Here is a 16,131-nt window from a genome sequence, read left to right on the forward strand (position 1 = left end):
CCTGAGTTGAAGATTATTAGGTATTTTCGTGCATTTGTACTAGAAGATTGTTCTTATCCCCAGTGTTCTTATCATCAGGTAGTCTGGAGGTTCAGTCTGCATCCACCTTGTAAAGGTTGACGTGTCGTCTTCAATTAAAAGATCCTGAACATGCCCCACGCTTCACAATGAGGCCAGACAGGACAGGAAGTGTTATGTTAGTGTTGCTGCTGGCGAAAGTGGCACGAGATCATTTCTAACTTCCCTCAAAATGACACAAAAACATGTCCATCGGAATCATTGTTGGAGAATAGAAAAAGTCAAATCCTTCATCTTTAAAAAAGCTCACACTCTGCTCCGCTTTGCAAGGAGACTCAGACAAGTGTGTCAAATGGGGCCTCACAGCATTTACTGCCTTTAAAAAACTCATCTGAGTATTTTTACAGTTTTTCTGGACATTTTATCAAACTACAGAATAAGTCAAAATGAAGTCTTAAAATGATTCTTTGGTCAAACCACAGAAAACTGAATGAAAAAGGAGTCAACATGCCTGGAAATGATGTAGAAGCTTCCCGCAATCCCAGAGTTATAGTAGTGTAATTTTTTTCTTTTACTTTCCTTCAACTTTATCTCACGTTGTATTGTTTTAACTTATAAACGTTGATTATTACAACAACAGAGAAATGTTTGTATTTTTCTTATAGTTTAAAGCCGGGTGGGGACTTAATTTGCACATATTTCCTTGCACCTGATCTGATCACATCCGTACAACACTCAGGAAGCAGGTCCTAAAAGTCAATTGTTACCCTTTTGATTATATAATAGTTAAAGAGACAAACCTTTATCTAAAAAAAACACATTTCCAGGGTCTTAGAGGTGAAGAACTCTTTCTAATCCTGTGTATAATGACCATTAATTTCTGTATTGAGCTATTTATGCATTCAAACACCAAAATAGAGTAAAATTTACTTTAGAGAAGTTTTTTCTTATTCTTCTAATTTAACTGCTCATGAAATACATTTGCTACTATAACAAAACACTCTGCCTGCGTGGGGTCACAGAATGCTGAATATACATTAAACATGCTGCTTGATTAGTTAAATCACTTTTACATGTTTTAAATTTTACAAAAAAACATATTTGGGAATTCATGTAAAATGAGGTGCGCCTCTCAGAATCCAGAGTAATAGGTTCATAGGCTATTGGTAGCCAAAGAGGCTTTTACAAAGTCAATTCTGTGGCACAGTGAAGAGCGAAGAGTGAGCAATTCCTCAGAGAACACAAATGGTTTGTTGTTCTCTCTTCACCGCTCAGCTCTGAGATTTAACATCAATCCTCCGCTGTGGTGTCTTTCTGTTTTCTGATATTTGCTGAAGTGCTGCGAGGTGTCTTTCTATGCAAGAGTCAGATTTGCTGTGGTTTGTCAACATGCAGCCTGGAATGTCCTGAGCATTTGTTAAAGCTTCCCCACAGATGAAAGTAAGCATTTCACAGTGTTTAAATCCCATTGCAACTCGAAACGTGCACTGCTGTTTTTACGCCAGTGTTCATTCTTGCAGCTGTCTAATAATTTTCCCCCTTCAGTGTTAATCAACTCTTTTGCTTTAAGCTGCAACACACTGTCCAGTCCATCTCCGGGCATTTGACAGGGGCTGGTTCCAGGAAGAGAAATATATCAATTCTCCACAGATGATCTACACTTGAGTGTTTCAGGCAGGTTGTGGTGAAAAGCTTCTTCCTCAGCCTGTCAGGGTGGAAAGGAGACAGCTCTGTGAGGCCTGTGCTGGACACTGATTGGTCCTTTAAGCCTCGCTGAGGGAGGAACAAGTCCAGGAAGTGACTTGATGGTGAATTTGTTCATGCCTGTGTTTGTGTTATGGTTAATTTGGAAACACACAAACAAAGAAAATCTCATGTTTATCATTTTCTCTGTGCAAAATCACAAATCGAGCTTTAAAGTCCTCCAATGATCAAAGATGTTTTTTTTTGTTTTTACTTCATGTTGACATTAGGAGAGTTTGACACTGGAAAGTTGTTTTTACTTTAATCAAAGTTTCTCTGTGCTCAGCTTAAATAAATCAAGAGTTTCAGAAGAATCACAAAATGTTAAGCACTTCTGGTTCCAAAATGCAACTTAATAATAAATAACACATATAGAGAATTAACAGTGAAGTAAAATCCAGTTACAACTTTTATAATTAATTTACATAAACTATGTATTATGTTAAGCTGGCAAAAGTAAATAACTGTGACTTTTTAAACTAAATACATTTTAAAATATTTTCCAAGAAATATATTACAATAAATGAGTAGATAATAATGATAAATATATTTGTGTGTTTTAAAACAGGTTTACAAGGATAATAGAATACATGTTTACACATATATATAGATATTAGACTATCGTATATTTATAGAAATTTGCAAATCAACTATAAGCAAAACTGTGAATGTACTATTGAAGATTTTTGCACTTGACAGCTGAAATGGTTTCAAACGGGACTGAGCATATTGAAGAATTATCAGGAACATTATTCCGTTTTGTTCCAAACAAAGAAAGAAATTAGTTTTCGGAGGCCTCAGAAGTCTTTGGCTCACACATTCAAAACTCTGATAATCTGTTAATCACTTGACACATTACCATGATTAATAATGCTAAACTAGTGTAATAATAATAATTAGAATTAGAATAATAAGTATTTTAGGCTCTGCTCTAACAACCTTCTGTTTTTCTCTGATGCAAACTAAAGGAAATTGGTTTAATGTGAGTGATCAACACAAATACATAACCTTTCCCAAATCGTGCATTTAATCCATATAGTCTATGATTTAATCTTTATGGCGCAACTCAGGGTTTAAATCTTTAGATTATACAGTGCATAGTAAATATATAAGTGTGCATGGACCGATGTAACCAATAGGCGGTACTGTGCCATTCTTCATGAAGCTCCCTACATCTCTGCAGCCCTGAGGACAACACTGCGTCTCTGCCTGGGTTCGCTCCCTAATTGACCTAAATACATCGTCTCTGCGCTGACACTAGACAGACTCCGACAGGAGCGGCTCCCGACCACAAGACACACTCGGGTTTTGATTTATTATTTTTTGTTTGTCTGGAGTTTCATCGCTTCGTGGGGACGGTTTGAATTTGCGTCCGGATCTCCTGCCACTGGAGGCTAGAGCTGTATTTGAGCTCATGGATCGCGTCTGGGCGGTTTTACGCGGAGCAGGGGACACTCCTGTTTGGGAAGCGGACAAATTCCCGGGAATGATTTTATAACGTTCAGAAGGGGAAAGTGTTTTTCGGGGGTTAAACGTCACAATGCTGGACGATAAAGCGCCGACGTCGAAGCGCCACTCTGCATCGAGAGGTTCGTCTTTTTACATCGAGAATTTGCTGAGAACCACAGACAGAGGAGCTCCAGCTGAGGAGCGGGTGGAGACCTTGGACTCCAGAGTTATCGTGCACAGCCCGATGGTGTGTCCGGGACGTCTGGAGAACGAGGAGCTGAACTGGAGAGGGACGTCATCAAACACAGCGATCCACGGCTCAAGAAGTGAGTGTCCGTCTCCTCATGGTTTAATATGTTTGTCAGCGAATAAAAGGTGAGATTCTCAAAACATGATTTGAAATCAATAAATCATCTCTTTAATGTGACCGGCAGATAACCTCGCTTATACGTTGGGTAAGAAGGATTAAGACGCGCTTATAGGGTCGTGACAACACTTAAAGCTGATCTAACAAATCGGTGGAAAAGCATCACTCGTGTACAGTGATATAATTAATTACGTCACGCGTAAAACCATCCTATCCCGTGCGTAAAGGTCTGGAATCACCACGTGGATCAGAATCGGGCCATGACAGCCGCTAACGTCTATTTATCTATTTATTTCTCCTCAAATATATCAGCGGTTGTCACAAGTTGGCTCGTCGAATGGCCTGGAGCACGGTTCACTGCCTCTGTGCGTAAAAACACCCAAACACTCCAAATATCAGCATGTGGCATGAATAAGGGACGTTTGTTTTTGCAGGTCCACGGTACAGGCCCAGCTACCCAGATGAGCACGAAGACCCTCTACCGAGCAGCGACCGGGATTCCCCGGCTTTAACGGGACAGGCGGAGGAGAAGGAGGGAGACAGTTTGACGGATGAGAGAGAGGACGACGCACCTTCCTCCTGCTTGTCTCGAGAGGACGGTTCTGACCCAGGTGAGGCCAGAACAAATAGAGCCACACCCTTAATTTATAAGACAGAAGTTTGTGGTAAATTTGAGTTGTTTTCAGGACAGTCTTCTGAAATAGCAGGGGCGTAGCAGAAACACCCAGGGACCATGTGCAAGAAAATTGCCATGGGAACCTTTAACAAAAAACACCTCTCCCTCTTCCTCCTCTCAGGTGACACCAAAATGGCCCGGAAGAAGAAGACCCGCACCGTGTTCAGTCGCGGTCAGGTCTTCCAGCTGGAGTCCACGTTTGACCTGAAGCGCTACCTGAGCAGCACGGAGCGGGCCGGCCTGGCCGCCTCGCTGCAGCTCACCGAGACCCAGGTAAAGATCTGGTTCCAGAATCGCAGGAACAAGTGGAAGAGGCAGATCACCGAGGACATGGAGGCGGGCGGCAGCGCGGCGGCCTCGCGTCCCTACGCTGCCCAGAGGGTCATCAGAGTTCCCGTGCTGTATCGCGAGAGCGGCCTGCGCCAAGTGTCCCCCCTGTCTGTGGGCTTCCCTAATGCGATTAGCTATCCATTGACTTCTCACTTCACTCATCCTGTGTCGTTCCTGACGCCACAGATGGCCGGACTGGTGGGACTTTAAAAAGATGCACGAGAAGTCACGGCGATTCTTGTGACACTTTGGACAATTTATTAAATAAAGATGCTGCAACAATGTTGATTTTACTTCCAGTTCAGATTTTGTAAAATCTAATTTCATCTCATGCACGGAAGATAAATCAACCTGTGTCAAACTGATTCTTTGGGACTTTTTCTAAAAACAACTTTTGATAAATAAAGCCAGATTTAACTCAAGGAGGATCATAAGCCATCGGGATCCTTCTCTGTAGCTTTTTTAAACAACCTTGAACAAAACAATTTCTGCACATTAGCAGTGTTTATTTCAACTCATGTTAAAAATCTGTCATTTTTTATGAGTCTCTGTTTATTTTAATAAGGATGATGGATATTTTTTGGGACTCTTGAAGCCGCCCCGAGGACACTACACACAAGATCACACAGTATTCAAATATGGTTCTGTTTTGTGGTCATTTCTCAAAATTGTATGGATGACCCACAAGACAGATGGGAACACTCAAGTGTCATAATATTTCAAGCTTGAGGAATAATGGGTTCGGACATCACTCCAAAACTAGTGTTTGTGTTTGACTGGGAAACGAAACTGCACGAGAAGTACAAATGAGTTGTCAAGAAAAAATATGGGCAGAAAAAAATTGTGGTGGACTTCTATCAAGGAGAAGTTACACAAAGAAGAAAATGTACAGATTCAAACATTTTTTCTTTACAAAGAATGTTTTAAATTTTATTTCATTGTGCAACATGAGCTGGAACCTTCTCCTGACGTTTGCCACTGGTTTTAAAAGTTCCCTCTGAGCCTTACTTCACAAGCTCTAAATCTTTTTGACCCTCGTTTGAGCTCATACACATCCTGTCCTGGGGATTAAGTCATTTGATCATTTGACAAATGCAAACAAATTGAAATCTACCATGCTTGGAAACTCCATAATTTATGAAAAATACATTTGTGTTTGTGAATTTTGATAGCATTAGCAATACCCCTAAAAATATTTGACATTTTTTATTTACGAGGATTATAATACAGATTTTTTTGTACACTGATGTTTACATGTGAATAAAATTGATGCACAAATTGTGTTGTGGTTTCCTGACTGACACGTGTTTGCTTCCCTGTTACTTCAAGCACACTTTATATTCACTATAACAAACTTTAGTCTTCTTGTGCCATAACGACCAAGGAAATAATTTTGGATTGGTCTTTATACTGTTTTAGTTCCATATGTTTAAAGGGAAGATGTGAAAGTGGCATATAAATAACATAATGTTCAAAATAAAAGAAAATAAATAACACATTAGTCATGGGAATCTATGATGATGCAAACTCCGAGGTTTAAAATAACGGGACTCGAGCCACGTCTTGTTTTTGGTCGGGAGCCTATAACCGGTCGCCCTGAGCTTCTGATGACAGCGAAGTGTTTAAAGCAACAATATGGCAGCCAGACGGGAAACCTGCATCCCGCCCTCATCTGCCCCGCAACCCGCACCAATCACGAGCCTCTAAACCGCACTCTTCCGGGTCGTAGAAGAGCGTCGTGCCGGCTCCTCCGCGCGCTAGTCGCAACCGTGGAGCGATGGTGCTTGGAGCGTCCGGGGACGTAGGTTGTTCGGGAATCTCGGAGGAGCCCCTGAAATGCCGGGGAACATGAGCAAAGGGGACGCCCCGGGTCGCAGCGCCTCTTTGACGTTCACCATCGACAGCATCCTCAACCTGCGGCAGCAGCGGGACGCCGGGGACAGCGACGGCGCCAGGACGCAGAGGGACGGCGGGTGCAAGGATGAGTTTAAGGCGCAGTGCGAGGAGGTGTGGGACGTCCGGAGGAGAGACGGCAGCGGCTCAGAGGGGACAGGTAACTCGGGGGATTTATTCAGTCTGTGCAAAGTGGTTTATTAGAGTGGTTAGTACATTTAAATACAGATTTACGCGTGTAGAGACAGAACCATGCGTAAAACGTGGATTTGACCAACGAGTGAACTATTTCCTGTTAATGTCTGGATGAGGATCTCATTTTTTTTATGAATAATGTTCGATCTGTTAATGACATTTTGTCGCTTTGTTCGCAGTGAAGCCCAGAGTCAATCCTGCGGACCGCGGGGGACACACACCGTCGCTTACCACCGCCTCATGTCCCGGGACGCACAGAGCGCACGGCGCAGAGGACGAGTCCGAGCAGCAGCAGCAGGAGCAGCAGCAGAGCCCCGGGGACACCAAGGCCACGGTGAAGAAGAAGACGCGCACCATCTTTTCCAAGAGACAGATCTTCCAGCTGGAGGCCACGTTCGACATGAAGCGGTACCTGAGCAGCTCGGAGAGAGCGTGCCTCGCCAGCTCGCTGCAGCTCACCGAGACCCAGGTGAAGATCTGGTTCCAGAACCGGCGCAACAAGCTGAAGCGGCAGCTGTCCACGGACATGGACGGGCCGCTGGCCGCCGAGCACCTCTCGGACGCGGGGAAAAACGTGCAATTACCGACTTTTTACAAAGACAGCAGCCTGCTGAACGGATGTTTGATGCCCATGCCTTTCCCCGTCATGTACCCGACTGCGAACGCGGCGCCGTACATCTACTTCTCCAACACTGGCAAGTACTTCGGGCTGTTCGACGCGGACTGATCGTTTCCTCTGGATGTCTGGACTTTACATGAGCCGGTCACTTTTGTTATTTTATTTTATTTTTTTGAGTTCATATAATTCCTGAAACTTTGATGTAAACATATCAACTAATCCAAGTCATGCATGTGCCACTTTTTGTCCTCCCCCCAAATGTTTATTATTAATTATTATTATCATATATTTTTTTAAGTTTTTGATATGTTGAAGTCGTGCATGCATTAGAGTTCCTCTGAGCAGATCTTACTCGGCGCAGTAAAGTCATCAGACTGAATGTACGTTCAGAGTAAAGCTGCAGCAACTTTGGTTTAAAAACGCATTTTGTCATCGTTTCCATCGCTCGTGTTGAAATGTTGAAGTTTCTGTGGAGCAATACTTGGTTTGTATTTATATGGCCTTATATAATTATTGTTGTCGATGTTGTTAAAACACTTTTCTGGTTTGTTTTCACTTGATCTTTCATATGACAGACTGTTTAACTGTGACTACAGTTACTATATCATGACGATGATGAATTTTGCAATAATAAAAGTAATGTTTGAAGTTGTTTGCTGCGTGTTTTGGCTTCAAACGAACTTCAAAACTAGACTTATTTCGGGCTTTAGTTTTTTATTTATTTATCCTTATTCTTTTAATGTGCAATTGATGTCTAAGGACACTTTGGTATCATTTCAGAAGATGTAGAATCTGTGTGATCACAGATTATATCCGTGTTAAAGTTTTTTTTCCCTCTGCAGTGCCAAACTTCCTGGTATTGAATGTTTTATGAAACTCAAATGTTGATCCCAGAGAAAATGGCTCAAATTTGGCTCCAGGTCGAGTCACCTGTTTCATATCGTTAGTTTATCATCACACGCTACATCAGGTCACTTCCCTGTATTTATTTATTCATTCATAAGCTCTGCCTCCCTCAGTGAAGTGTCGAATTGTCTCAGCTCTACAAGTCAGTGTGTGATAGTCCTGCTTCCTGTGTGAGGCTTTAATGTTGTGCTAAAGAAGTTTAAACTTTACAAACTTGCTCTCAGGCCTCTTCCTGCTCAACAAGGCTCGCTCTGTTGAAACTGCTGCTTCAAACCTTTACTCAAACTGAGTGAACCCTAAAGAAAGTATTTTCTATTGCTAAATTAAATTACTGTTAATTATTATATCATTTGAAGCTGATGTTAACTTGAATATCGAATGCAAATTTAACTTTTCTTTACCCCAAACTGAGATTATACATTTTGATTTAAGACATGAAATTCAAAAAAATAACCCATAAATTTTTACTAATGGTTTTAATATTCAAAACTGTTCACGTTCTACGAGTCACAAGTTGGATGGGAAACTGGTTATGGATTATTACTTAGTTTTTTCCAATAGACAATTTATTACAAGTTAGTGTTTGTAGTACACACACCCCCACATTATGTGTGAATTTATATATTAATAGATAAGTTCCTGCTTTACACCGTCAATTCTTGGAACATGTTGACATCATCACAAAAAGAATATAATTTGAATGTTATTGGCTGTTACTGCAAAAATATAAATTTTGTTGCCATAAAAGGTTAAATGCAGTGAAAGTTTGTAAACAGTAAGTTTGATTAACTACAATTAAAGTTAAGTGTAACATAAGGTTACACATTTACCTCTTTATGGATTCAGATTCTTTTAAATGTTATATGATAATCACCAAAAGTTTGTTAAGTGACTTAAATCATTTTTTTTAACAGAGTAGCAACAAATTAACAAATGAGGCTTCTTAATGGGAGCAGAAACACAATGACAGGCTTCTGAAACTTCACAGGTACTTTGATACATTTTCACTCCATCTAGTTTGTGTAGCAAAGATGTGCAGTTTCATACCACACAATAAAATCTGAACCAAGCTTTGTAATTCAATTATGCACACACACTGGTCAGGTTGAGTCAACACACTGTGGCAGCAAAGGTTGATCTGCATCCATCATATACCACTGCGGTCCCTCCTTTTGACCAAGTACTTTGTGTTTTCTAAGTACTGAACATACGCACAAATCAAGATTCAGGAGTGTTTTTTGGATACAGCGCCCCCCCCCCCCCCCCGCTATCTGTTTTTCTTTGCCGTTAGAGCGCATGAGTGTAGCTGAGTAATGCATCTCTGCAGCCAGAGAAATAAGAGAAATGTGTGTTTAGCCGGACTTGCCTCAGTGCTTCTGGAGAGAGTTTTCCTAAAGGGCCCGGCGAGCTGCACTTACACAGCGTTTCCGGGTCACTTCCCCTTTCAGTGCTGGAGCCTCTCACTGCTCTCTCCCTGTCACAGGCATTCAAGGCCCCGCCGCCGTTAACCTGTTCACTCAACCACTTAGTCTGCCTGCAAATCTGTTGTTCTCTCTGCTAAATTCCTGCCTACCTTTGCTGTGCATGTGGAGATGTACTGTATCTCATCCACCCCCCCCACCCCACCCAGACACAATGGTGCAGGACATTGTTTTGCACACAGGGAAATGAGCAGTGGTTGTTCCCATGTGAAGTTGGAAAATGAAAAGGAGAAAAGACAGAAACGCAGGATCGAGTTTTGATGCTCAAAATTAGGAAAATGCTCCAAAACTAATTTAAGAATTCAAAAAAGGAAGCAAGTAGATAACAAACCAACTTTTACTTTGAAAGTAGTTTGTATTTAAAAAATGTAACAAATGAAGTGTTTTCTTCTTTTTAGCTTGAAACTGACAGCAAATTAAATCAGTGTAAATAAAGAGCTTCTTGCTTTCAAGTTGATCATATTTTATCATTAACTACATTTTGGTCTGAATCATTTATCATATTTATTTGCAGCCAATGTGCATTGAACATTTTAAACACTAGTAGGCAAATAGTCAACTGATTTTTAAGAAATGCAATTAAGCTTTTTGCAAATAACTTTTTATTCATCATATTATGGAGACAAATGTCTCTCAACACAACTATGGAGTCAAAAATCCAGACCTCACACAGTTGCATGTTCATTTATATGGGTTTAAACATTTGATTTTGTAAACTTTCAGTTGTACTATAAAAAGTAAGTATTAAAATTTTTCATTTACAAATAAGGTAACAGATACTTTTTAAACTATTAACCTAACTTTAATACGATTTATGACAAGGAAAGTGTGTTTTTTAATCTATTTTATAACACATTTATATTAAGACGCATAATTTGTGGTTGAAAATATACTGAATTGAATGTTTTTACATATCTTAAGTTCACAGGAAGTAACCTTAATGTTAGAATAATGTTTGTGTGTGCATGTAAATTTGATTAAATGATCTCCAGAAGAATACAAACATTTGTCTAATTAATACTACTGATGTAGCACAAATTCTTAAACATGATTCACTAATAATGAAGATTTGACCATTCAGTGGTTTCATAGTGCTGGTTTGTTTATATTTGGATTGTCCCTTAAACGTTATAATTAAGTTAAAGGCGATGTAGAGGTTTATTCACAGGGCAGATAATGAATGCGAGTGACCACAAATGTCCTCACAAGTGCAGCAGTGCAGGTCTGTGTGCGCTGAAGTGCCCGCTTGGCTCGTCTCGGAGTGTGTGTCTGAGACGGGTGGAGGGTGGGGTGGGGTCGGGGTCGGGTGGGGTTTACAGTCGCCAGACTTCCTGACTCTCCCTCTGTCCGACACTTGTGAACGCAGCGTCGGCTCTTAGCGTCTCGGCACTCTGCTCTGCAACCACAAGGTTCAAATGACCCCACCGGCTGCTCGCCTGCTGCCCCGAGCCGGCCTCGTCTGTCAGAGGCAGAGAGAAAAAATCCATTAAAATCTCCACCTGATCAAAAAGACGCCCAAAAGCCAAGACACCATATGCACTCATTTAGGGCTATCGATGACTGGCGAGCATTCGGGGGTAGTTTAATACATGCGATTGACTTACTGCCAACAGGGGCAACAAAGCTTTTTCTCCTCCTCTACCAAAAAGGAGCAGAGCCGCAAGTCTGGCAGAGGTATCCCGGGTCTGATGTGCACCTCAAGGCCGTCCAGAGCTGTCAGCACGTTCCTCCACTGCGACCAGCAACAACCCACGCAGCACATGGTTTCCATCCACGGCTAAAAAACGGACGAACGCTGAGAGCTATTGTTTGAGATCATTGATGGTGAATTGCATGTGATAATGTGCCCCCCCCCCTCGCAGGACTGTGGTGGGAGTTTCTCCCGCGCCACTAGCATGCAAATGTGGAGATGTGACCCGACCACCGAGGCTTCGTTTTACCATAAGAGGTCCCATCAGAGGAGCCTGTGAAGTTTGGATAAGTCGTTTTAAATCACGTTGAGATCGCAGAGGACGTAAACGGAGACCTTAGTTTGCACAAACTGCCGTCGTATTACAAGCCCTGTGTGTACTTCCCGTGTGTGTTTTTGTGTGTGTGTGTGCGTGTGTTGGCCAAAGGATCTTCATCTCGTGCCCGGTCTCAAACAGGCCGACATGTTGTCAGACCCAATTTCATCTCCTCCACAGTGAGTGTCAGCTTTGATTGGGATTTCCATATCAATCATCCGGCCCTGGCCCCGTTTGTAACCGGACCCGCACGTATGAATAGTTGTTTAATAACCCTGATAATGACCCATTAATCTACTTTCACACTTCTTGGCACCGCGGTGAAAAACAGGCTTGGTTTTTCTTCCTCTTCTTTTTGTTGCCGTGAGCGTTTCTTTGTGCATTCTCAGGCCGGATTTATAATTACTACCAATTACTGTAGAAGCTGCCCGGAGATAGGCTGGATCTGAGGCAGCGGCGGGCGCTCACTGCAAGGGGCTGGGTTTCATTCTGCCAACACGCTGCATTAGAGCTGAGAGGAAACTGCAGTAAAAGTACTACAAATGTAAGTTTTCCCCATTAAAATCCCATAAATACAACAAGAGCCAGATTTTATATTTGTTGACTTGTTCACTTGAGTTGTCCCAAGTGCTCCAATGCAGCCATTTTCAGAACTAACATCTGAAAGTTTACTCAAAGTAGAAGTTCGCTTTATTTGGTTGCCTGTAAATGGTGTAATTTCTCCTTTGCACATGGGTTTCCATTGTATTTGCCTTGTTATACATTTTAAATCCACAGATCTTGGTTGTTTTTTGTGTTTTTAATCAAATGAAAGATTTTAGCCTTTGGAAGTCTCGATGTTAAGTTTCCAGACAAACATTAGCTGCAGCATTGGCGCGTTTTGACCAGATTAATCCTGCAGAGGTTTCTTCTTCTCTGCAAATGATTCAGCTTCCGGTAAAAACCCAACGATTATCAGTGAATTGGTCCGAAACTAGTGGTGAAGACAATATTGTCATCAAACTCTACCTTTAGGAATTGAGAGCCCCCTACTGGCAGAAGTTGGCATATCGTGCATGTAAGTCAAATCTTGGTAGATAAACTGGAATGACAAGTGGAGGAAATTATGTCACAGCTTGAAATGCTGCACTCATTTCCTGTTATGGAATTCTTCTCTTATTTGTATCACGGTTTTGTTCAATATATCTTGTTATGGAAAACTGCGTTTGGCTCGTGTTTAACTTTTTAAATGTTTATAGTCGGTGCTTTGTTGTCTTGTCTAAACTGTGTAAGCGTCCAAAGTGTTGACTTCTCATCTGCTCAGAAAACGGGCTGCGTTTAATTTGTTGAGTTGTTTTAGCAATTCTATGTTAATATCTTACGTGTTTCTTCGTAAAAGAAATTAGGTTTTGTTTGATTTAAAACACTGCCATGGTAAATTGTTGAAGAAATGTTCTCTGGTTCAGATTATTCAGTTTATTTATAAAGAAAAAGTGACAAATTGAAGGGTCTTTATTTGACTGACGAACCAAATAAGTGAGAAGAGAAGGGATCAGGTTTTGTTTCACAACCTGGCAACACAAGAGTTAGTTTTAACCATTAGCTTATAAAGATTTATCAACCTTGGGCAAAGATATTAGTTACCAAATTGCATGTTATCATTTTTATTTCCACAATTTCAATTTGACAGTGGCCCAAACCTCAGTGGTGTAACGGGGGGGGGGTTTGTCCAGAGGACTCAGTGACGCTGCACTTTACAACATAAACAACACCCCATTCATTATGACTGGTAACTTGATAGTGACTGGGGGCGGGGGGGCAGGCTTTCAGAGGCGTTATTGATCCACTCGTTTTGTCGACTTTAGTGGTCTGCAGTGACAGAGTGCCTCTGTAAATTGAATGGGGGCTGTGGGATTACAATGACCGTGTATCTGATGAAAAGGTCCCGCACGAGTGAGGACGACATAAATAAAGCCAAAGGTCGCCCACCTTGCCCTCCTGGGGCCCAGGCTACTGTGTTAAGGAATATCTAATCTCGTGCCTGGGGGCCCCCTAGTGGCAGACATGTCACCGCAGTGAGGAGCCACCAAATGTCAGCATATGCTCTTCACACACTGGGAACGCTGGGACTCGCCGAGGGGAGGAAGCTGGGAGGAGGAAAGAGGCACCTGGGGGATAACTCCTTTGCATTTACTGTGGAAACCAGAGTCTTTACTGGGATTGGAACAAATGGGACAGATCTCTCTCTCAATTAAGTGTCTCCCTTTAAAAGGCACAGCTGAGGTCACGTCCTCTTCACTTTGGGGGATGTAGAGGTGTGTGCAACTTTCTACCATTATACTTTTGTTGGATGTCAAAAATAAATGACATCTTCGGTTCAGTTTTGTGTTTACGGCTTTAAATAACAATTTATTTTATTTGAAAGATAAAGCTCGCAGATGCAGTATTTAATAAAACATAGATCACCATTTCCTTAATTTAAAAAAGGAACTCGTTACTTTGCTTCCAAGTGTGCACCTTAGTGACATTTGCATAAAGAACACAATCTTCAGCCACTCTTCAAGGAATGCACCTATAGAAGTTGAGGGAGATTTAATGCGTTTTATTTATTTAACACCTCATAGTGGAGAGATGAAATGAGGGGCCCCATGACCCCCAAAAGGATGAGTGGTGCAGCTAATGGACGTGATGGATGGAAATGAGGGGCGAGAGCGAGAGAGAGAGAGAGAGAGAGAGAGAGAGAGAGAGAGAGATGGGGTGTTGCGCAGTTCACAGTTGATGACTATCACCCAAACACCCTCAACATTATATCATTTTTATTACAAGCCAAATTTACTTGTTGAAAACACAAATATTCATTCAGTTATTGGTAAGATTCATAAACAATCTTCAATAAGAAGAATAGTTTGGTTCATCAAAGTTTTTTTGACTCTTCCCTACTTTAGTTTATTCATTTCACACATGATAAAAATACTGTTTGGGTCATATGTGACTTATTTCAGTTAGCTCATTAAGAAAATATTTGCTGTACTTGGTACATTCAGTCCCACTCTTAAATCATTCAAATGCTCTATTTATATAAATATTTAATAACATGTACTTAATAGTACTGTAGTACATTGAAGGAAAAAGATTGTCTAACCAGATAACTGAGGAAAAAGTCCCATATCTCATGTTCTACATTAAATATCTTTATTATTGTAGGTTATTATGTAGAATATATTGATTAGTATTGATCAATACATACATTTTGGCCTTAATTATTCAATATAATTTTGTATTTACTTTTCAATGCCATGTTAACGAGTAATTTCTTACATTGATAAAATGTGGATCGTTAAATATAAATATTTAGTTGTTGTTTATTTCTTAGTGTGATTTTCAATTTCGCTGATATTTCAATTTATGTTTTTCAGTTTTAAAATAAACTCACTTTACGTATAGAAACTTGTTTCATGACCGAGCACTACACATCACGTTTTAGTAACAGATGCATGTTGGAACTTCATAACCCTGAGGGATTTGTGACCATATTGTGCGTCAGTATTTGCTGTGATATTCCTCCATGTGTGACAACAACGGGTCGTTTCATTGTGTTGTCGGAGATGAAGAGCCCTGACCTTCGAGGGCAAACTTCAAACTGCGTGTCACCCGATCCGGACAGCTGCTCAGCCTCACAGACTGCGAGGGCTGCTGCAGGCCGGGAGGAGAGTGAAAGCATCACTCTGGGTGACAGAGGTGATGGAAATCATTTAATAAGCAGAATACCGAGGAGCCCTGACGCCTGTGTGACAGAATCCGCCCCCCCGCATGCGAGGCTGTCCCCATCTAAGACCTGCCTACATGCCGCGGACAAAAAGACCCAAATCAATAGCACAAGTCGGAGGAAACAGATACTTTAGACTAATGGACGCTGGGAATTGAAGCTGAGGGCTGCAAAGGGGCTGAAATTCATATTGATACGGACATCACAGGCCAGTGGGCTCCACGAGGGCGAGAGGAGGTCACAGGTTGCTTTGACAGCTTACCCCCTCTTAATGGAAGCCTATCGACTGAATCGGAAAGAAGCTTCTGTGACCGGCGAGCAACACAGAGGCACCGAGTCTGCGTACGCTCGCACCAGAATAAAAGTGTCTGTGTTCGGGCACTAGTGCATCTTCTCTGGGCGTGTGTGTGAATATCAGTTTCTCGGCCCTGAGGGATTCTTGTTCTGATCAATAGCAAGTTATTAGTTGCTCCATAATGACTTTTGTTTCTGCTCGGGGCCAGAAGGGGATCTGAGATGCTCATGGTGCGGCTATGAATGAGCTCGAGTGTCATATCATTTAGAACACTGCTATTTTAACGTTGCCATTTTAAAGCTCCACTGCATTTCATATAATAAGTCATAAGGGGAAGGACGGCAAACTGCTCTGCTGCCACTGGTGTGACAATGTGACAAGATTAAACTGGAGATAACTGGAGAGTTA

The 16,131-nt window shown here is 41.6% G+C and overlaps 2 protein-coding genes across 2 annotated transcripts; both read left to right on the forward strand.

Annotated features, from left to right (window-relative positions):
* Nucleotides 1-3,042: 3,042 nt before the first annotated feature.
* On the forward strand, nucleotides 3,043-5,794 carry LOC133950129 (homeobox protein HMX1-like). Its single transcript, XM_062384342.1, has 3 exons — nucleotides 3,043-3,536; nucleotides 4,012-4,188; nucleotides 4,375-5,794. The coding sequence occupies exons 1-3, from the start codon at nucleotides 3,302-3,304 to the stop codon at nucleotides 4,791-4,793; spliced, it is 831 nt and encodes a 276-aa protein (XP_062240326.1). The 5' UTR covers nucleotides 3,043-3,301; the 3' UTR covers nucleotides 4,794-5,794.
* Nucleotides 5,795-6,364: 570 nt separating this feature from the next.
* On the forward strand, nucleotides 6,365-7,895 carry LOC133950085 (homeobox protein HMX2-like). The gene is made up of 2 exons (XM_062384268.1): nucleotides 6,365-6,636; nucleotides 6,851-7,895. Exons 1-2 carry the CDS (start codon nucleotides 6,420-6,422, stop codon nucleotides 7,396-7,398), a joined length of 765 nt encoding a protein of 254 aa, XP_062240252.1. The 5' UTR covers nucleotides 6,365-6,419; the 3' UTR covers nucleotides 7,399-7,895.
* The last annotated feature ends 8,236 nt before the right edge of the window (nucleotides 7,896-16,131 follow it).

The sequence above is a fragment of the Platichthys flesus genome, chromosome 24 (assembly GCF_949316205.1).
Source record: "Platichthys flesus chromosome 24, fPlaFle2.1, whole genome shotgun sequence".
Taxonomy (NCBI): domain Eukaryota; kingdom Metazoa; phylum Chordata; class Actinopteri; order Pleuronectiformes; family Pleuronectidae; genus Platichthys; species Platichthys flesus.